This window comes from Amborella trichopoda, chromosome 12 (assembly GCF_054954075.1).
Source record: "Amborella trichopoda isolate Santa Cruz 75 chromosome 12, AtrichopodaSantaCruz75HAP2 v2.0, whole genome shotgun sequence".
Classification (NCBI taxonomy): domain Eukaryota; kingdom Viridiplantae; phylum Streptophyta; class Magnoliopsida; order Amborellales; family Amborellaceae; genus Amborella; species Amborella trichopoda.
The window spans coordinates 46,620,390-46,644,092 of record NC_142347.1 but is presented as its reverse complement, the minus strand read 5'-3'; the positions used below and the strand labels follow the sequence as shown (position 1 = coordinate 46,644,092).

The 23,703-nt window shown below is 34.5% G+C and overlaps 1 protein-coding gene across 1 annotated transcript; it reads left to right on the top strand.

The window, feature by feature from the left end:
- Positions 1-17,623: 17,623 nt before the first annotated feature.
- LOC18435511 (4-coumarate--CoA ligase 2) lies at positions 17,624-23,547 on the top strand. The gene is made up of 5 exons (XM_006845555.4): positions 17,624-18,824; positions 20,302-20,500; positions 22,136-22,349; positions 22,624-22,726; positions 23,118-23,547. Exons 1-5 carry the CDS (start codon positions 17,844-17,846, stop codon positions 23,235-23,237), a joined length of 1,617 nt encoding a protein of 538 aa, XP_006845618.1. The 5' UTR covers positions 17,624-17,843; the 3' UTR covers positions 23,238-23,547.
- The last annotated feature ends 156 nt before the right edge of the window (positions 23,548-23,703 follow it).

The following is a 23,703-nucleotide window of genomic DNA, read 5'->3' as shown; positions in this document are numbered from 1 at the left end:
TATGTTTATTGTAATTTGGGAAATTTATCAAAATTACTTATGAGATATAAACAATTTAAACACAGAGAAAAAAAATTTATAAGGCTGTGACCTTGTCAAAGTAAATAAAGTTTCACCTCAAAACTCATAAAAAATTACAGTTTTAGAGTCAGAAAACCTTCAAATCAATCATCTCAACCTTGACTATTATTAAAAAATTAAGAATTAAAGCCCTAAAAGTATTGTATATTATAACACATTATCTAGATCATCCATTTTCCAGTATTCATAAATCCACAAGATCTGTACCAATTTTTGAGCTATAAATTTCATTATTGGCGGTGGAAATTGATTTTAAAGTTGTTATAGAGATTTACCATGATGATAAAGATTTCTCATGCCCTAATTATTTTCGAAACGACGTTTGGAGGTGAGGTTTTACTCTTTTTTTAACGTAAGGTCTAAGCCTTGTAGAAACTGCATCCTTAAAGCTATACCTATATCTTTTTACTTAATTTCAAAATACCCGCAAAAGAGCCATGGTCTTTTGTGTAATGGTTGCAGATGGGCAAAATGTTAAATATTCAGTCTCATATTGGTATTTTGATAGATGTCCCCTTTAATTTTATGGGCTCTTTGTAAGGTTCTTCCACAGGGACCAAATTATACTTAGTCTCCCCATTAAACAACTAATTTAGGGGGATTTGTCCAACGTAAAATTTTCTCTGATCATCGTTGATGCATCTTAAGATTAACTTCAAAATGGGTTTTTGAGCTCAAAACTCCCCTTCCCCATATGACATAGTTGAGAATGGACGAGTAAGATTGAGAATGGGAGCAAATTTCAACTTGGGGTACTTTTCAAGCTCCAAAGAGTTGATCATTGATCTACGTTGACATTAGAGATTCATGAATGGAAAAAGTTTATATAAGGTGTGAACCTTATGCTGTTGAAGTAAGCTGCACCTCAAAAATCCATCCAAAATGGTTATTTTGATGTCAAAAAAACTCTACAATTGATCATCTCCACCTTGAGATGTATGGGCATGAAAGAAAAAAATGGATTCTAGGTATTAAAAATAGCACATCTTATAGCACATTATCCAGACCGTCCATTTTCAAGATGTTCAAATACATAGAAATTTGGTCAATCTGCATCATATTTAGATGTAATATTTTTTAGTAAGGGATAGTATACTATATCACTATCTAGCTACATTGATATTTTTAGTCTAAAAATTATGGGAACCATATAGCGTTTACTAGATGATTATTTTTTAAATAAAACTTTTGAATGTTGAGTTTGTGACACTTTAATCTAGCCCTTCAAAAATTAAACAATCTCTAATCAATTTTGAGGCATTATTTTTTTTTTCTACAAAGAGATTTTCTAATTGATTTTTTTTCCTGAGATTATTTTATGGGTTGTAGAGATTATATCTCCAAAAATACAAGATCTAAATAGTATCCCTAGCATGTCTTTTACCTCAGTAAATAGATAGTATATTCAGGTGGGAGTAAATAGTTATGCTATCTTTTCTCTTGTTCTATCAGCTTATTTTTCTCCTGTCCGGTGTTGATATTACTGGACAGATGAAAAATTACGAAAAAAGAGAAAGCCACTGAGTGGGAATGCTCATTGTAATTTTGGCAAAAAAATGTTTTTATACTGAAATAAAAGAGAAAAATAAAAAAAATAAAAAAAAAAGAGGAAAAGCAACACTCAACAAGAGGAAATGGAAGGGAACTTGATGCCTATCACTTAAACTTCCCAAAATTAGGCACTTAGTTGCATGGACCACAAAACCAAAAACTCTCTTATCATTTGCATTTGAAAAGGAACACCCACTTAACAAATGATTCGCCAGCTTAAGAGCCACCTTATTGGTTGGCAACAAACATTTTTGTCTCACACGTTCAAAAAAAAAAAACACCTCTCTCTCTCTCTAAACATTTTCTCTAAATTAGCTCCTCTCTCTCTCTCCAAACATTTGTGTCTAAATAAGCTACTCTTTCTCTCTCTCTAACATTTTTGTCTCAGATCCTAAAAAATAAGCCTCTCTCTCTCATGGTCGGTCGCTTGTAATTTACTCAAAGTCATTATTCAAATGCCACACAACTTGTCAAAAGAAAAATGTCTTGACCACCTTACCAACTCCCCGGTGACCTCAAACCTACCCAAGATTGCTTCCACGCCCCCATTTTATCTTACATCTTAGTTAATAGATTTATTACTTATATTGTTTGAACAATCTAAGTAAGCTAAGTCAAAATAAATAGATATAGAAACAAAGGTAAATGGTTTGATAGGGCTGCAGCCCTATCTAAGCAAACCGATCATCGAAAATTGCAATTCAAGCATTAAAAAACCGATCATCTTGGGTTGAACATTATGCTTGTGAAAAAAATAGGATTTTAAGCTCTAAAAATATAGTAATGGTAACAAAAACCTATGCAGTTCATTTCATATTAAAAATAAGTGTTCATAGATCCGTAAGATTTGTACTATTTTTTTAGTTTCAAATTTCATTGTTTATATTAGAAATTGATTTTAGAGCCATCATGGAGATTTCAGTTATCGAAAGTGCTTTTTGGATGAGGATTCGAGAAAAAGCTTTATTTTGTTTTCATAAAACCTATGCCTTCTAAGAAATAAAATAAAACTAAAATGTGAAGATTCCAAAATTCAAATAATGCAATAAAGCAAGTAAATTTATAATTTTATCCATGCTTTAGACATTTCCAGTCAACACACTCCGCGGAACCTAGTACTGCCACCCATGTTTTTCGAGTGGGATAGAGACAACAACACGGGTGAGAATAGAGGTTTCCTTTAAAAATGAGAAGAAATGGTAAAAGAGATAATTAACGTTACCTATAAAAAAATATTTTATGTTTTTGAGTGGGATAGAGAAAACAGGGTGAGAATAGAGGTTCTCTTAAAAAATGAGAAGAATTGGTAAAAGAAATTAAAAAATATTACCTATAAATAAATATTTTGTAATGGATAACAAATTTAAGATACGTAGTTTTGAATTCATCAACGACATGGACAATAAGTAATTAAAAATAATAATATTGACAATAGTTGGTAGTAAATAAACCAATAAAAATGAATGCGGAATGTTGATTAATACATGCTATTAAAAGGATAAAATCAAAGAGAACTCATAAAAAAATGAACTAAGAACTACTTTGATATCCCTTCTTTTTTTTTTCTTTGTTTTTTTTGGTTAAAAATGAACCATTTTGAAATTTTCCAACATATAGTTTGCATCTCACAAATCCTGGCTTTTTAGATGGCCGATAAATATTTATGGTCCCTCTGGCTCACCTATGATTTGGAGTGTGCCATTGCACACTCATCATATAGATTGATTGTGGATCCAAATTTCTACAAATAAGGTCACTCGATCACTATAATCTTTTAAAAAAAAAACCATACTCGATCACCCCGATCTTGAATATCTAAAAATATCGAATTTTGAACTCTCAAAATTGGTTCTTTTTGTAGTCCTTTTAGACCATTCATTTTAATTCTATAAAGATCATCGCACAAACTTGGGAGCTCTAAATTCGTAGATTCTTTCAGTGATTTAGGGTGTTTTTCGGGTCATGCTTGAAAAGTATTGAGGAATTGCTTTTCAGTGATTTAGGGTGTTTTTCGAGTCATGCTTGAAAAGTATTGAGGATACATAAGTCGGTTGATTCGCCAATAACTTCTCTGTGTTACATGGTAATAGTCAAACATCATCCATTTTTAAATTCAGACGGTCCGGATTAGGGATATAGTACTAGACTGTTTAATTTTTATACAAAAAAGTCAGAGTTATATTTAATCGCCAAATATCAAATCAAAAAGCGTTCAGTGTGTTCGAAATTTCAAGAAATTTGTATTTGATCTTTGAACTTGATCAATAACTTATTCCGAGCAACTCAATTTCAAGTTAGAGGCATTTTTAATCAAAAGTAAATAATCTTATTGTACCTTAATAAATATCTCAACATCCTATATTTGTCTCTTAGATAGGCTGTCGAGGAGGTACAAAAGGTGCCTCCTATTTTTGCTACATGCTACTCAACAGTTATGCATGACCACTTCAATAATTAGGTTTGGGTTGGATTCCAATACTCTCACCAACCATGTAAACAGGTATTCAAACCCAATAAACTTTTGGGAAAATATATTATTATTTTTTATTTTTAACTTCTATATCTCATAGAACTTAAGAATCGAAAATATTACTTGTAAGCAAAAAGACTCCATCTTTTATATTTTCCAACCCCTTAAATCTTTTTAACCATGTATTATTTACCTCAACAACTTATGAAATAACTCTATCTCTCTCTCTCTAAATTTTCATTTCTCTCTCACATCATCGTCTTTTTCTCTCTCTCAAAGCTCCATCTCTCTCTAAACCCAAACTCTATTTCTCTCTCTCAAAACTCCATCTCTCTTTAAAATCCAAACTCTATTTCTCTCTCTCAAAACCCCATCTCTCTCTCTAAAACTCAAACTCCATCTCTTTTTCTCTCTAAAACTCTATCGCTCTCTAAAACCCAAACTCCATCTCTCTCTCTAAAACTCCATCTCTCTCACACACATAAGAAGGTGTGCTCGTGTTAGACCTCAAGCTAAACCCTTGGCTGGTAAACTCATCGAGAAGCGAAAAGAGAGAGCTATAGTTTTAGAGATAGAGAGATGGAGTTTGAATAGGGTGTCATTTTAGAATTTGTTTGGGTCAAAATTTATGGTCAAAGAGGTCTAGGGGGTTGTAAGGTAGAAAAGATCGAGACATTTTGCTTATAAGTAATATTTTCATTTTTTGAATCTCATGAGATATGGAAGTTAAAAATAGAGGATAATGAGATATTTTTCCTAAACTTTTTTCTCACCAAACTATTATTTTCAGAAAACGAGTGTGACAAATTAAGCTAAAAGGAAATGAGAAAGACCATGAGTTTAGGCTTATATTTAGAAATGAAAAAAGTCTATATAAAGTTGCACCCTTCAAATATAGAATTAAAGTGCACCTCAAAATCCATAAGAAAATTAAAGTGGCACCAGACAGTGGGGGTTTTAAGTTAAATTTTGACAAGAGTTCTTTCGATAATCCAAGTTTGGCGGGTATTGGAGGTGTGTTGTGTAATTGTTTTGGAGAGATCATCTTCTCATATGCTAGCCCTATTGGTTTGGCCACGGTTAACCAATCGGAGTTATTGGCTTTGAGTCAAGGAATTAAAATTTTTATCTCTAGAAACCTTGGGAGTAGCTGTATTATTGAATGGGACTCTTTGAATACAATTAGGTAGTACAAGAAGGGGTTGTGTACTGCTTGGAGACTGAGGTCTAGTTGGCCACAAATTATGGATCTGGTGGCTCCAGTCTCAGTTTCGTTTTGCCATGCTTATCGTGAGAGGAATTCCTTGGCTAATTCTCTTGCTAAAGGAATTAGGTAGTACAAGAAGGAGTTGTGTACTGCTTGGAGACTGAGGTCTAGTTGGCCACAAATTGTGGATCTGGTGGCTCCACTCTCAGTTTCGTTTTGTCATGTTTATCGTGAAATGAATTCCTTGGCTAATTATCTTGCTAATGGAAGGGCTTCAATGCCCGTTCTAGCTATTTTTTCTTATGTAATTTCTTTTGAGTAGATTTGTTTAATAAAGCAAAGAATATTTATTAAAAAAAAATTCCATCAGAAAAGGGTTGTTTTGATATTGGAGTCTCAACATCAAGATGTACGAGAGAGAGAGAGATTTTGAGTCTCAAAATTAGTTCATCGTATAATACATTATCTTGACCCGTCCATCTTCAAGATTTTCATGTATTTATAGATCTACTTGATTTGAATCATATTTGGAGTTTAAAATTTTATAATTAGAGATAAAAATGGACTTTCACTGTATCTAAAGAAATTTTGACACCAAAATTGTATCTTATGATAAAATTTGGAGGTATGCCTTACTTTGATTCTTATGGTTGCAACCTCATGCAAACCATATATAAAGATATATATGAATATATTTAAGGACACGGTTTCTATGCGGCCAGCCTGCATATTGTAGAAATGCGGGCTTGGCAATAAATATATTTTTTAAATATAATTTGATACTAAGTATTAGAAAATATATAATCTTTAACATGGAGATCATGAATATGAAGAAAAATATTAAGATTAAAATTAATAATTATATTAAAAAAAAATTTCGACCGTTCGTTACAATTGTTTTTAAATCAACCACCTATTTGCAACTATCTTCATCTTATACCTCTGGACCACATATTGTAGAAATGCGGTTGGTCCAGCCCGCATGAAACAATTTCCCTATATCTAAATCAACTTTCCAACTTCAAGATGGCAAGGCCCGTGAATTACTTGGAGTTTAGTCAATTATCTCCAGGTATGGGCGAAATTTGCAAGTCCTTTTTTTTCTTTTTGAGTGTTAACTTAGAGCCACCAATCTTATAAGTCTTTGTCATGGTACGAAATTTGAGGACAATGATTTGGATCAAAATTCTCCACCATCTACCGATGTTCAATGATTCCATAAGTTCTCTGGTCCCAAGGGAGCATTCCCTCCATCCACCATGCCTGGTGAATACTCTTTGAGGAATGTTCTGGAGACCCCAAAATTTCAAGGGTGTAACCTTTTTAACTTGGGTGACGAATCTCAAAAAAGATAATGATAATAATAATAATAACAATAATAAATTAAAAAAAAGAAAAAAATTTCAAACTCACTTTCAAAGTGCCTGAGATATGAGGCTGAACTCAGATAGTTTAATTTTTCAAGAAAAAATTTTATATAAGGGTGAGGTCCTAAATAATCAAATTAAGACGCACCTCAAAAATTCACTAGAAAAAATTGTTTTGATGATGAAAAACCTTATATTTGATCATCTTGATTTCAAGATGTATGGACATAAAAAAAATAGATGTAAAATCTTGAAAATAATGCATTTTATAATGTATTATTTAAACCATCAATTTTCAAAATTTTCACGTGTTCATACATCTACTTTATTTACACTATTTTTTAATCTTTAAATATTACAGTTAGAGATGCCATTAAAAAGATTTCTGATCATTTTTTGATATTTGTAAAAGTGCACCTTTGACTATTTAAGGCCTCGGCCTTATACAAACCACACCCCTTTTTTGACGACCAGTGTTTAGTAACTCAAAATCTACGTTTTGTTTTCTGAAATGATGATGTGGAAATTTTAAGTGGATCCAAAAATCTAGATCTAAAATAATCCCATAAGTAGCTGTTTCACCCAAAAGAGTAACCGTACAGCCTACTCCCACATGGGAAAACGCTATATGCTCTATATAACCCTCCTGTGGGTTTCTAAAATTGTAAGGTGGGGAGACTAAAGGGATAGAGGAAATTTTCTCAAATTTACTCATCTCGTCAACTTTATACTATTAGAATAAGGTGCATCAAAACTATGCTGAAAATGCACGATGCCATAAAGCCTTGCGACAATATTAAAATCTATTGTTGCTGGTAATTATAAAATTTAAGTTTAAAGAATGGTGATCATCAAGCAAATCAATAAACATTTCAAAATTTTAAAAATGGATGGTTCGAATAATGTATTAGAAGATTAATTATTTTTAGAATTAAAAACAATTTACTTTAGTGGGATTTTTAGGTGCACCTTACTCGTACAGTATAAGGTCGGCACCTAATATAAACACTGAATCTACCAACCATGAAAGGTTCAATTGGAGCAAATATTGACATTTAAAAATATTTATAAGCTTTCCATTTTGGTTGGACACAATAAGTTGGAGAGTGGAATCCAAGTAGGATGGGGTAGTTAGCGCAATCATGGGGTCACAAGTCAAGAGAATCCTTCCAGTCATTAACTATTTGTTAGGGTTAAGATTGTGGTTTTGAATCCCTTAAAGAAATGAACATGTGTGGATGGCACGTGTCAAATTACCAGTGCACGTGTGTAAATGTAAGGAGAGTAGGTGAGTGAGCAAGCGTCTGTGCATTGGCGTGGCTTGGCCTCCCTTTGCCTTATGGCGTAGTGGGGTTATTTCGATTTTGCTATAATATGATTTTATAGCCTTATCCCCCACTTCTACTGTGGAGAGAGAATACATATAAGCATTATCCTCCGTGCACTTTAATTGGGGATGTAGAATCCAGTATGGGAAAAATCGAATCGGAAAGGTTAATCAGACATGCTCCGGAAGCAGTTACTCGATATAAAATGGTAAATCGGTCAGTTCAATCAGTTTAATCGATTAAATCTTGAACGATAAAAAAAGTGTTAAAAAAATATATAAAAGAATTAAAAATATATATAATTTATATTTAAAGTATGATTAAACAAATGACATCCGATTGAAGTTAAAAATTAATGAAAAAATATATTCTAAAGAACCGATTTGTATCCATGAGTATTTTTGAACGTTTCTAAAAAAGATCATAAAAATATAAAAATAAATATTAATGGCCAAAATAATTTCCAATATTTGCCAAAATGATGAAAAACAATAAGAAATACATTATAAATAAAAAAATTTATTTTATAGGATATTCTATTTATTTTTTTTGAATTGTTTTTAACTGAAACCGGCCACTGGTAGTTTCCAATCTAACCAACCAGCTAGAATTTGAGCCACCTGATTTTTTTACACTCGGAGAGTCATCATCATCATCATTATCATCGTCAAAGTCTTTTTTCAACTAATTGAGATCGACAATATAAATCATGGTTTATCATTATGCTCTATTCATGTCTATCATTGGAGTGTAGAATCTATTTTTTTAATTAATGCAAGTATATAAGAGAAGTGAGAATCGCGTGAAAAAGTACAAATCAAAAGAGACAAAACTAATAACTAAGCATATGTGTTTTACTCCCCCAATCACCAAATGTAAGTCCTTCATTGCTGGTCCCAAGCGGAATGAGAAAGGAGAAGAGTTGTATTACGTTGGGGCTAACAAAAAAAGAAAACGTTTGCCACATACTTGTTATGAATCCTTATCCAATATTATGTGTTTATGATGATTAGATTATCATATGTCTTAAATAAAATATATTAAATATGAAGTTTTTAAGAACTTAGATTTGGCCATACAAAAATGGGTGCAGTTTGTATAGAGCCGAAGATCTAAACAATCAAAGTAAAACGCACCTTCAAATAGTATCGAGAAATATAGTGTCAAAACTAGAAATCTTTGTGATAGCCTTAAAATATATTTTTATCTTTTATAAAATTTAAAGCTTAAAAAATAGTGTAGATCAAGTATATCTATGAAAACTTGAAAATCTTGAAAATTGACGGTCCATAAATGCATTTAAAGATGCACTATTTCGAAAACTTGAAATCGATTTTTTTTCTCATGTCCATACATCATGATATCGAGATGATCATTTTGAAGACATTTGGGCATAAAAACAACATCTTCTAGTGAAATTTTTGAGGTGGGTTTTAATCTGATTGTTTAGAGCCTCGACTCTATATAAACTTTTCCCTACAAAAATTGGATAGTCTATTTTGATGATGCCAATTCTTTCATGAGCGTAGAAACGTTTTTTCTATTGGGAACTAGGTTCACAAATTTTGAGTCTTAAGAATGCGATAGGGTTTTACCGAAGGGAGTGATCACTGAAATGCAAACATCTTGCAGTGTAAAATCTTTTGAGGTTTATTTGCCTACAAGTTATGAAACGAAAGTATATATTGTCTATCAAGCCAGGTTGATATGGATAGTGTATATTTTAATCAGTATATATGACAAGGGTAGGTACAGTGATTTGTTTTTATTCTTGTCATCTCTATTTGCTCGTATATGCATATTGATCATTCGACATAGAGTCTCTTCAAAGAAACCTGAGACTATTCACATGGTATTAGAGCCATATTCATCTTTGATATATCTATTATTGTACGATCGAGTCTGTTACTCAATCTTGCACTTTTTTGTATGATCAAGTTTGTTTTTTTTGTTCTCGATTATGCTTGTCTGTCTACGATTTGCTAAATCGGTCTCAGAATTACACTGAGTTTTGTCGGCTACTCAAGGTGTCATTATGTTTTCTCAATTATCTCAAATGTTTTCTCTCTCAAGCAAAGATCTGACGTTTTGCGCTTGTTGATCAACCAATCTGAGCAAGGCAACCATAACTTATGTTAGTCATGTTATGAACCTGAATATCCAACCCCTCGTTTCCATAACTTAGAGTTCAAACTGCAACTGCTCTCTCTCATAGCATCTTGATTTTGAGGGGGCGTATGAAAAAAAAAGTATATATTGTCTACCAAGCTAATATGGAAGGTGTCTATTGTAATCAGTACATAAGGGAACGGTAGGAACAATATCTTGTATTTTATGGTAAGTCTGGGTATAATATAGGAAATTGTGATTTGTTTCTATTCTTGTAATTTGTATTTGTCTATTTAAGACATGCTTGTATATGCATATTAATCAACAGATATTGAGTCTCTTCAAATAAACCTGAAACTCTTCACACAAATAAGGTGGGTTTTGTTAAGTTGGGATAGCCTAACATGGAGTGTCCACAACGGAAAAGTACTTTTGTAGAATTTCAATACGTAGACCCTAAAAAGATAGATTTCAATTCCTAAACATGATTCATCTTCTAATTCCTTATCAGACCACTTATTTCCAAGTGTCAACAAATCTCTTAGATCGTCATCATATTTAAAGCTTCAAATTCCATAATCAACAAAAGAAATCGATTCATTAATCATGACAATAGATCCCAATCCTAAAATGGTATTTTCCAATTGGGTATTCAAGTGCGGCTTTACCCAATATGGTGAAATCACAGTCCTACCAAAACAACACCTTTTAATGAGATACCATGCCTCTTGTTTTTTTATTTTGAGTAATTCCGTGTGGAAGATAGGTCCCTACCCATTTTTTTGGGAGTTATTTGAAATATTTAGTAAATCTTTGAATCACGATTGATTGATCCAAGAAATAAAGATTGGATATACTAAAATAGAAATTAAGATATATATTTTTTTTATTTAAAAATTTGATGGGAATATATCTAATAAATGGAGGATAAGACTCTAACTTATTTCTTTGAATTTTGATGGTGGATCAAAAAGATTGACGGCTCAAACCTCTCGCCCCACAAATTTTCTCAGATCGACGGTTAAGATTTAACCCTACGAATTGAGGCAAACCCAAGGCATAAAAAATCTATAAAAATAGACTCTCCCACCTCATAAAATCTCTACACATATTTCCTATTCTCTCTCTAAGGGTTTATCTACAAGTCTCTTTGGATCGACGGTCAAGATTTAACCCTACTAATTGAAACAAATCCCAAGGCATAGAAAATCTATAAAAAAAGCTCTCCTACTTTATAAAATCTCTACACCTATTTTTCTTCTCTCTATAAGGGTTTCTCTCTCTCTCAGATCTCATTTCCTCTTCTCTCTCTAAGGGTTTCTCTCTCTCTATCTCTCTCTCTCTCTCTCTCTCAAATCTCTCTATAGGTGGCACATCCTACCTAAGGCTTCAAGATCTCTCTCAAGTTTTTCTAAAGGGGCATGCTCTCTCTCAAGCAAAAGGGGCATACCCAAGTCATCTATCTCTCTCTTATTCGTTTCTAAATAGCACGTCCAAGCTAAAGTTAGCTTATGGTAGTTTGAGTTTTGGGTAGCAAAGGGGAGGATCTCATTGTAGATCTCTTCCACTCTCTTTAATCTATTTCTCATCTCTCCAAATATCAAGCCAAATGAGCATTAACAAGACTAAGGCATTGAGGCCTTAAGTAGTTGGTTTTAGATCGAGATTCATATATCATTGAAAGAGTTTTGACATAGGAGAATTAAGAGACCGATCATAGATCCCGAGCACCATCGGAAGGAGGTGACTCGATATGGGGTGTACAAAGCCCGATTGAGGTAATCTCTAGCGCTCTTTTTTGTTTTTTTCTTGTCATCTTTAATTATATTGTCTTTATATTCCCAAACATAAGAATTGTGGATATTTTCTTTGTTTAAAGAAAATTGGTTTAATGACATTAAGGTTTTTTTAAATATCTTGGATTTGTCAGTTTTATTTTTTGTGAAGCAAGAGTTATTGTAATAAGACTACTTGTAAGTGATCTTTGTCAAGAGAAAAGAAAAAGAAAAGAAAATAGGTGAAAGGAAGAAAAATAAAAGAATACATTCCCCGACAAGATCACATTTCATTCATTGGTATAAGAGATATTGATACTTGATGTCATCAGTTGTCTTTTACCTTTATTGAGTCTAGATTAAGCTTGAGAATGTGATATAAGAAACCTAATAACTTTTGTGGTTACATAATATTCCAATACCGAAAGATGCACTCCGCAGAATGAGTATTCTTGACCACTTTGGAGCCGTGATATGAAGAAGATGATGATGCGTTTTTCTCTTGCATACCCAGTGATATTTTGTGTCTTTAATAGTATAATCCCCTTGTAAAATTTTAGTGGGAGATTCTAAAGGAATTGAGAGTTATGGACTCATCAACGAAGGATGTTAGTTTTGACCTTACAAAATCCAGGAAGTGTCCATTGAGTTCCGTTATTTTTTCCACTAAACATATGATTTTATTTCTAACGAAAATTTGATTATTACTCATCAAATTGAGTATACTTTCAAACAAAAATAGTTTCATCAAGAAATTCCTTGTGGTTTAAAAGATATGGTCCATTTATTGAAGGATGCGTAAGTGCAATTTTCTACAGCGAAAACTATTTCAATGACTTAGAAGTCATGATTTTATTTATATTCTTCAAAGAATGTTTTATGGCCCACACATGGTTTGTAGACTTCCATTCTAAATCTATTTTTTAATAAAATTTATTTGAGGGAGAAATATCATGGGAAAAGATAAATAAAAATTTTGAATTGAAAAGAGGTCATCCTGAATTTTCTGCAATTTGATATATTCTTTATTGAAAAATGAATATCTACATTTATCAAAATATATGTGTTACCATTATATGTCTACTTTCAAACAAAATTAGCTTGAAAGGGAAATTCCATGAGGGTAGAGAAAAAAAACAATTTTACTAGATAGTTTTCATCTTAGAATTCTGCATCATAAATTATTTTGTGATGTAAATGTCAATCATTTATTTCTCTAAAGAAAAGTATTATTTGGGATTTACACCATGATGTTATGATTTGGTTTTGAGTCTAGTTTTCAACACAAAATATTTCAAGAAGAAATTCTTTGAGAATTGAGATAAACAAATTTTTTTATTGATAAGTGATCAACCTGATTTTCTGCTGAGAAAATTGCATTGTGACGTAAATGTTACTAAAACGAATGCTCACTAAATGGTATGATTTAGGGATGGAACTGAGCGATATTTTATAGTTTTGAGTTTATTTCAATGCTCAAAAAAATTCATAGATAAACTTCACGTGAGTTGAAAGATATCGTATTTATATCATGAGATGCTCATCTTCTATTCTGCAGTAAATTAAAAAACATGGTATATTGATACACATCTTTGCCCTCCTCATAATTGAAGCTCTTTTAGGGGTCATTCAAAAGTTTTATAATATGCCATGAGTATGGTTTATAACAATAAAACTTCAAAAATAGGTAATATATGTTTAAGTCATATAGGAAAAGATGATTCAGTAACCATTTATTTTTAAGTTTCATGTACTTCTTTAGTTGTTGGCTATTTGTTTTATGAATATGTATGGAATGTATGGACATTAGGTGATAGGTGCTAAAAATTTTAAAAAAGCCGGTTTTGAATATCTTGTGTTTTGTGCCTCCTTGTGCTTGAATATGAACTACTTGAGAGAGTGATACATATGGAGATGTGGTTTGATCGAGGGCTTTGAGCCTAAGTATGAAATACAAAAAATGGGTGTGGCTCATTCAAATATGTAAGCACGAAGGGAGTGTTCTGATGGAACTCAGTCTTAGTGACCATCCTTCCAATAAGTGTTTATAATATGATGTGTTGCATGTGATGATGATCTCTTGATAAAGTCTCCATATTTGCCAAAAATGAAGTATTTTGTCAAGACTTTAATAAACAATTCTTTAGTCATGCTTTATTTTGGATAAAATTATAAGATGGTATTTATGATTTGTTTTTGTGACCATGAACTTGACTTGGTAGGAAATTATTGGTAAATACAATAAAATGATTTATGAAGGCTAAGCATGTGCTTTTAAAATTAAATTGGATGATTTGATAAAAACCCACATCTATCTATTAATATGGTTTTGAGAAAACCACATAGTCTTGCAAGGTCCACTAAGTCTTTATGAAAAATCATTTTAAACTGTCATACAATTATCTAACTATTGCTTGTGAATGCATATATATATATATATATATATATATATACCAAGTCAATTTTTTTTTATTAAAGAGAAAAATATTGTTTCTTGAAGGTATTTATAAAAGTGGGAGAAAAACTATCATGCATTGGTTTTTAAATATACATATGCCTTGACCCATGTTTTTAGTTATTTAAAATATTTGATTATTTGAGACCTTGAACCATATGGAATATTGTAGGAAGGTCATCTTGCTAGGTCTATTAGACACGTGTTGTGTGGATTAGACAACTTGATTTGTATGGATTTACAATCAAGATACTAGTGTGGTTGAACCTTTGTGGTTCGAAAATTGGTTTTACGAAACCAAACGGGCATTGAGTTATTGTTTAGTATGAAACTTGCTATACTATCTCATGACACAGGCATGAAAATGCTGTGATAATATTTCTTATGTGTTATGTTTCAATGGAAGCTATTAATAATCCCATGATTATTTTTAGCTGCTTGGATATTCAGTTATACAGGTATCATGTTATGAAAAGATTAAGATAAACTCAATATTCCAGTTGGAGGACTAGCTTGTGTTTGATATGTCAGCTGAAACAGCCTACCGTTGTTCACCCTTGGAACCCGGATGCATGACTCTACTTGTATGGCTACAGAAGGGAGCAACTTGATTGAAGAACTACTTTAAGTCAATGAAAATATGATCCTATTCGATGCGGGTACATGATGATCTTTTACAACATGTCCATAATTTGTGATGCGACATAAAAGATGAACTACGACCATGTTTATAATGAGATCCAAGCATAAAAAAAAAGGGGTCGCTGCCTCCATAAATCCTTTGTGAAATGATTGATTGCAAAAGCCATGATTAATGTAATAATAAGATAGCATAAGTAAAAAATGCTTGAGAGATGAATTGTAATTGGGGGGATAGGATGTTAGAAAGAGATATTGTAAGGCTTCCAATGGCCAAGTGGGAGATGTTGGGTTTATATGGCTTTTAAAGACGTTATGAGAATTTGTATGAGCATTTCATGTACTGAAACATAAACTCAGTAGGAGTGTGGTCCTCTTGTGCACCATACTAAGAAAATGTGATTTGCCGATACTCGAACTAGGCTCGATGTGCTAGGCTAATAGAGTTTGAAACAACCCAAGGTACCTGGGCATAGGGATCTATCGAGAAGGATTTAGTGGGTTGGCCCTTAATGAGGTTGGAGTATGCCCAGATGAAAACCAATGGACTGTGTGGCCATTGCATGTGATGAATAGCCTTTAGAGACAGTGCTAAATCATCATCATTATATCATCACATGTCCTATACATAGATAGTCATTTTAAGATTTGCCAGAGGGTGAAGCGTGTACATGTATGAGAGATTACCCCTATGCATCATAGAGTCAAAGTTGCATCTTGGTCTAGAGGACCTTGATTTTTTTGTCTCTAAGGGAGAACCTGAAATCCATATACTGGGATTGCATCCCCTAGTCTATTGGCTGATTTTGGTATTTCAATCATGAGCTCCTACAATGGACTGTGTGTTATGAGAACTGCTGGGTCAGTTTGATAAAACTAAGTAGATCGTGGTCCGTAATTGAAAGTGGAGTGCTTACGTATATTGATAAATATTATATCTAACGGATATGATTCCCATCAAAATTAATTAGTTTTAATTAATTTTATGATATATGATTTTTAGAATGTTTATTTGAATTTATGTGAATCTTATGATATTTTATTTTTGTCATTTAGATTATAAATTAAGAGAAATTGCTTTTCCATTGTTTTTAATAAAATATAATATTTAAAATTTCTCAATACAAAACAAAATATTTCTAAAATTGTATGGCCTCCATAAATATATGGGACTCAATTTAGAACATGTGAGTTTGGGTGGGGCCACGTGTGGCCAACAAAGATTGATAATTAAAATAGAAAATAAAATATATTTTTTTTAATTTAAAGATTTTATGAGAAATCAAAGAAAGAGTAGATAAAGTTCTAGCTCATCTCTTTCAATCTTGCTGACGGATCAAAGAGATGGATGGCTCAAATCTCTCACCCCACGGGTCTCATTAGATCGACGGTCAAGATTTTACCTTACGAATTGAAGTAAAGCCCAAGGCGTAGAAAATCTATAAAAGATGGTCTCCCACCTCATAAACTTTTAATACCTTTAAAATCATTTTTTAAATTTGTCCCATTATATGAGATTATTATCTTCGAGACCTAATCAGTAGGCTATGTTTTTTCGTGCTTCATTAATGAACTAGGAAAAATATAATCCTCACACCATAGCAAATGAAGCGGTTTTATTATATCCCCAAATCCATAGGGGAAAAGGATTTGAGCGTCCTGGGGGACCATATTGTAGGAGTTGTATTTCACTCCAGAGTATGTGTAAATCGTTAAATATCTCTAAGATCAACCCAAATAAGAAAAAACAAACATGAAAGATAAAATGTTACAGCTAAAAGAAGGAATATATATATATATATATATATATATATATATTCCAAACAATCTCATGCTCGAAGAGTGGCACTAAAATGTCTTCTCATGGACCAACAGATCAAGGATTTTAAAAGCTCAAAATTCTATTATGTATTTGAAAGTTCTTCCCAAAAATCTGCTTTGAAAATTTCGTATCACAGAAACCCACTAAGGTAGTTTGCGCGTGGGACCATTTGACAACGTGGTCTCGTGGGACCACCTTGTAGTCTCCCTATGGTTTAGGATTAAAGCTAAAACCCACCAACACAGGTGGTCATAAAAAAGTGAGAATGAATCTTGTTACGGAGTCAACCCGATCTCGCCAACATGCGAGCTCATCTAAACTCTAAAGCTACCTCCCCCGAGCCGAGCCGAGCCGAGCCGAGCCGATCCGGTAGCCAGTATGACTCTGCCGGTTCAGCAATGACGGCCGGATGACGTCACCCTCGCAGTATAACAAAAGAGACCCAATCGAGACCGGGTCCCATAAGGTAGTAGGTGAACTTTTACCGGCCACCGGGAAAAAGAAATGGCGGTAGGTGAGCCGGAATACATCACCGGTAGTCAATAGTCAGCTTTGAGACACCACCTTCACCAACCAAAATGAGACGCCGGCAAATAGTCCCCCTCTGGCCACTAACTTCAACGAAAGTTCTCTCTCTCTCTCTCTCTCTCTGTAGTTTCCTTACCAATTCTCTGTCTCTCTCTCTCTCTCTCGCTCTAGTATCCTTACCAACTCTCTCTCTCTCTCCAGCTCTGTCTCTCTCAATCCCACCCCACCGGCTCTCTTTTGTCCGCTACCTTCCCCCACCAGTATATTACCTTCCCCCTCTCTGCGCATCTCAACAAACGAACCCCCACCTCAACCACTTTCTCTCTCTCTCTCTCTAAACGAGCACAACTACACCACCTCTCTCTCTCACTCTGAGCAAAAACGAACCTCTTCTCTCTGTCTTGGACCTCTCTCTCTCTCTCTCTCTCTAAACAATCAATCCTTCACCACCTCTAAAGAGAGAGGCACACACCATCTCTCTCTCTAAACGAACTTCTCTCTCATCTCTATCATGGCCGTCGGAACCATCACCAAAGAGCACATCTACCGCTCGAAGCTCCCCGACATCGAAATTCCGAACCACCTCCCCCTCCACACCTACTGCTTCCAGCACCTCGACACCTTCCGCTCCCGCCCCTGCCTCATCGATGGCTCCACGGGCCGCCAATACTCGTACGATGAAGTCCACTCAATCTCCCGACGCGTCGCCTCCGGCCTCGTAAAGCTCGGCATCCAGCAGCACGATATCATAATGCTCCTCCTCCCAAACTCCCCCGAATTCGTCTTCGCCTTCCTTGGTGCCTCCTTCTGCGGTGCGACTGCCACTACCGCCAACCCATTCTACACCCCCGCCGAGGTCCAGAAGCAGGCACGCGCGTGCAGGGCCCGCCTCGTGGTGACCCTGGCGCGCTATGTCGAGAGACTCAGCGGGCTCGAGGGTGTCAAAATCGTGTGCGTCGACGAGCCCCCGGAAGGTTGCCTCCACATGTCTGAGCTCACCGAATCGACCGAACCATTCACAGAGCCGTCAATTGAACCCGACGATGTGGTCGCCCTGCCCTACTCCTCGGGCACGACCGGGCTCCCAAAGGGTGTCATGCTCACTCACAAAAGCCTCATTACGAGCGTAGCTCAGCAAGTCGATGGCGAAAACCCTAATCTCTATTTTCACAGTGAGGACGTGATTCTCTGTGTGTTGCCCCTGTTTCATATCTATTCACTGAACTCTGTGCTGCTGTGTGGGCTGAGAGTGGGAGCTTCCATTTTACTCATGCAAAAATTTGAGAATGTTGGGCTTATGGAGCTGGTGGAGAGATACAAGGTGACCATTATGCCGATCGTGCCACCGATCGTGTTGGCGATAACGAAGAGCAAGGAAGTGGGAAGGTACGATATGTCGTCGATAAGGACGGTCATGTCCGGGGCGGCACCCATGGGGAAGGAGCTCGAGGACGCCCTCCGGGCGATGCTGCCCGACGCCAAGCTCGGACAGGTGAGGCCATGGACATCTTAGAGAGAGAGACTGTGTGTGTGTGTGGAAGAAAAACTGAGAGAGTGGGAGCTGGGACAGGTGAGGCCGAGGCCATGGCCATTCTAGAGAGAGGAGGGAAGCTTAGGATTTAAAAGCACACCAGTCCCTAATTTCCTTTTAACAGCCTTGAGTCAAACAAAGAGATTTGATTAAGTTAAAACACCTTAATATTCGGTATTATGTTCCATTTAGAGAGAGAGACCCCCTAACTTGGTGAGAGGAAGCTTTACCTAGAGAGACTACTTTTAGTTAAATTAAAACTCTTTATATGCTAATTCTACAGAGAAAGTACACTAAACTTTCTCACTCTAAAAAACGTAGTTTTGGTCGGAAAGAGTACCACTAACTTTAGCATTTTTCCAATTTCCAAATCTGCTTAAATTTGTTTGAGGAATCTTGTCTTTATAAACCATTTTAGATTAAATCCAATAAAGAAAATCCTCACCTCATAATTCATCTAAAATTTCAAGTAAACCATCGGACAACCTTTACATCCCATCTCGACTTAGAACTTGATGGTTGTGAAATAAAAAATAAAAAATATATATTGTAACAAATTATCTTGGCCGCCTTTTTGTTTTAAAAATGAGTGTTTACAAATCTGCAAGATTCGTCTCGTCGCCAAAAGTACTTTTCGAACGAGAATTTGAGATGAAGTTTTATTTCGTTTTCATAAAACCTAAGCCATATAGAAATCTCATACCTTAAATAAATTCACTCCGATAAATGTTAACAGGGACAGAAAATAGGCTGTCGCATTAAAACCGAATATTTTGGTTTCCTTTTTATAGGTTAATTATGCCCCCAAAGGCTTTATGTGGCATAGAAAATAGCTCTTCAGGCTTTTATATGGGAAAATATCAAAACCATCAAGGGGTCAAAAGAGCGCAATCAATATAAGCATATATCTCTTCAAAAACTATCTTTAAAAATACCTAAAAATTTTTTTGTTAGGTTTTAGGGATACTTTACAAATTTCAATAATTTGACAGTACGCAAGAGCACTCCTGTTATTTAGTGAGGCTTTCTTAGTTGGTTCAAATTACTAACTAAAATTCCTATGTTTTTCCAATATTCCCAACCCATAACCAAAGCAATTTGTCATTTTTGGGAAAGTCTTTATAAAAATTTATCAAAGTATATGTTAGAGATGAAGTAAATTTGATAAGTTTCTCAAAACTCTTTTTTGTAGAAGTACTTAAGTGAAATAAAAATTAAAAAGAAAATCATCTAATATTCATTAGCCTTCTCGATCTCTTAATGATTTCCCAATATATTTTCCCTTTTTATATTTAGCACATTTTAAGCAATAAAAAAGAAAACCATAGCTTCCCCTTCTCATGAAATCAAACAAATAAAAGGTAAAATGTCAAAAAATGGAGAGAGAGAGAGAGAGAGAGAGAAATACTAATGGGCTAAATGAATTGCAAATGTACAGGGCTATGGCATGACAGAGGCTGGACCTGTTTTATCCATGTGTTTGGCATTTGCAAAAGAGCCATTTGAAATAAAGTCAGGATCATGTGGAACGGTGGTCCGCAATGCAGAGCTCAAGATTGTAGACCCAGAGACTGGAGTTTCCCTTCCCCATAACCAAGCTGGGGAGATTTGCATCAGGGGTGCACAGATAATGAAAGGTAAGAACTCAATTTTCTCACTTTTTTTTTGCTTTTCAATGCATCCTAGAGAGAGAAAAGAAAGGTTGAACAGTAATTAGTTTCAGAGAATGGGTATTCTCTTTTTAAAATTTACATGATAGATTAGTCCTTTTCTATAGTCAAGCTAGAGAGAGAAATCATGTAAGGTTTAGAAATTGAGCAATATCCGCCTTGTATGTTGTGCTCCAGCGGAGCGGGGTTTAATCATAAATTAATCGAAACGAATGTTTGATCGGTGATCAATTCGATAGGCCAAACAAGTTGGGTAATTTTTTTTAATATATTATATTTTAAAATTATTATTTATTTTTTTAATATTTTAAAAATACAGCTAAATCGGATTCAATCAGTCTAGTTTTGACTTGACCGATCTCTCACTAATTTAAAAGCAAATTTGATCCCTGTGACACTGCTTTCAAAAGTCAATAACTCGTTATCAAGTTGTACAAAATTTCGATTTGCAATAGGTATCCTATTAAGTTTTGTTTTTTGTAGCTCATTGGAACTAAATAGTCTAGCAAGATAGAAAAGAAGGTCATGACCCACACAAAACTCACAAGAGATTCCTTACCTGATAGAACGCCTATATATTGGCCCATGGTTCGGATTAGTGCTATTTTGGAGAGTGTGCTCTTCGTGACAGGAAAATTTTGTGGTCATTTCTCAATATGATCTATGTAAGGTGTTCATTTTAAATAATCAAAGTAAGGCGTAACTTTAAATTTTGATGAAAGATGCAGTTTTGGTGCTAAAGCCCTCAATTATGAATTAAAAAATTATAAAATTTGAAGCTTTAAAAAATGGTGTAGATTAAAACATATCTATAAATACATAAAAAGTCTAAAAATGTGTGGTCTAAATAATGTGTTACCAAATACATTATTTTTACTTAAAATCTTATTTTTCTATATTCATAAATCTCGAGGTACAAATCGAGAGGATAAAATGTTCAAGACAACCTATCTCTTCTAAAAAACAAGGTATCTTTCTTTTTAGGGCAAAGGACTAAAATATCTCAGTTCCATCATTTTTATATTAAATTATCAAAGTGACCCTCCATCTAACACAAAAATATTGGTCCTTACCTAAGGTTAGGTTGGACACGTGGTACCTAACCCTACATCTACCTATCCCAATTTTATAAGCAAACACTAGGGTTTCCTTTCAAACGAATGAGGGACCCATAATTTGGTGAAGCAATTTGTTTTGTCACTAGGAGTTCAAAAACTTGAGAAGCACACTAAATTTTGTACATAATTTAAACTATTTTTTTTAAAAAAAGGTATACAATAACATGTTTTACTTTTGATACAAAAAGATTGCGTTAGATGTGAGATCAGATGGTTGGAAATATGTCATTGTCTAACTACAAAATCTAAAATAAAATTTTTAAAATATTGTGACATATCTCAATTTTTCCGATTTTACAATCAATAGTTAAAAACACAAAAAACCTATAGTTAAAAACAATTGTGACTTCATTGTACAAAAAATGAACACTCTCATAATATTTTTAATTGACAATCAATTACCCATTATCATCATCATCTTCATCACGTACACCTATCTCAATTCTCAACTATTAAACATACAGTTTTCTCGAATTTTGAACAGGGTATTTGAACGATTCGGAGGCCACTAAGGGGACCATAGACAAAGATGGTTGGTTACATACCGGAGATATCGGTTATGTCGATGATGATGAGGAGATCTTCATTGTGGATAGACTGAAAGAGCTCATCAAATTCAAAGGCTTTCAAGTTGCACCAGCCGAGCTCGAGGCGTTGCTTGTGTCGCATCCAGCCATTGCCGATGCTGCCGTAGTCCCGTAAGTCAAACACACCTAACTTAACAACTATTTCACATTTTACCCATTTCGAACCATTCTAAGTCATGATAGTGCGTATTTCAATGAGATTTTTTAAATTAAATCAAAAGACCTGGTAAAATGTTAGGCAGTTTATCTCTTAGATACGTTCTGATAAATTTCTCATTTTTTAATTCGGATATTAAGTCAGAGTCCTAATTACTATGCAAATTTAGTTGTTGGGGCCATGAGACCTTGAATTTTAACCTATTTTATTTTATTTTTCACATTGTAGGATGAAAGATGAAGCAGCTGGAGAGGTCCCTGTGGCCTTTGTTGTTAGGCTTAATGGATCCCAAATCACTGAAGATGAGATCAAACAGTACATTGCCAAACAGGTACATCTCTCTTTCTAAACTTTTCTACAAAAAAGGACAGATTCTTTGGCTCGCCAAACGTCACATCACAGTCATCAAATAGTTGTTTTGGTAAAAGGGTAGATAATAGCGTAACGAACAAATGATATGCATTGACAGACATGGACATTGGTTTCTGTGAAAATGAGGATCGCCACATGGAGAGCGTTCTTGAGTGACAGTAATCTTTTAGGTTTGAGGTCTATTTGGGTGGGGTGGGTGCGTAGGAATTTAGGGCTTGGATGCGTAATTTGGAATTTAGACTTTGGAAACTATTGTTAAGCAAACTCTCAAGACAAGAAAGATCTCTCTCTCAACCCATTTTCCCTTCCTTAATGGAGCAATATCTCATGCATTTGGATGGCATAAACAGGTGATTTTCTACAAGAGAATTGCAAAGGTCTTCTTTGAGAACTCAATTCCCAAAGCCTCCTCAGGCAAGATCCTGCGCAAAGAACTCAGAGCAAGACTGGCAGCTGGGAGTCCACAATAGATACACCACCACCAATGGAGAGCCATGGCCCGAGCTCCTCCCCCTTTGTGCATTACAGATCATGGAATTTGATAATGTGTGGGAATTTTAATGTATAGAGAGATATGAGAAGAAGCATTTCCTCTTTGAAACTATGACCTATATAACATTCGTTCCTTTATTATTATTGACCCGGTGTTGAGTTTCAAGGGTCACCCAAATTTTTATTTGCAAAGTCCGTATTCATATATATGTATGAAGTATGAAGTATGAAGGACTATTTGTGAATTGTGAAATATTTGTCAAGTTATTTGATGTTGGGGTTCCTCAATTATGTCAGGTCCCAAATGCGTGTACTATGTATGGGCTTTTGGCCCCTGCTTTCCATCTCTCTCTCTCTCTCCATTGACAACCCCACTTCTCTCTCTTCGTACTTACCATGTGGCTTGCCATCATAAGGAAGTACCACGCATGAATCACGTCGAGA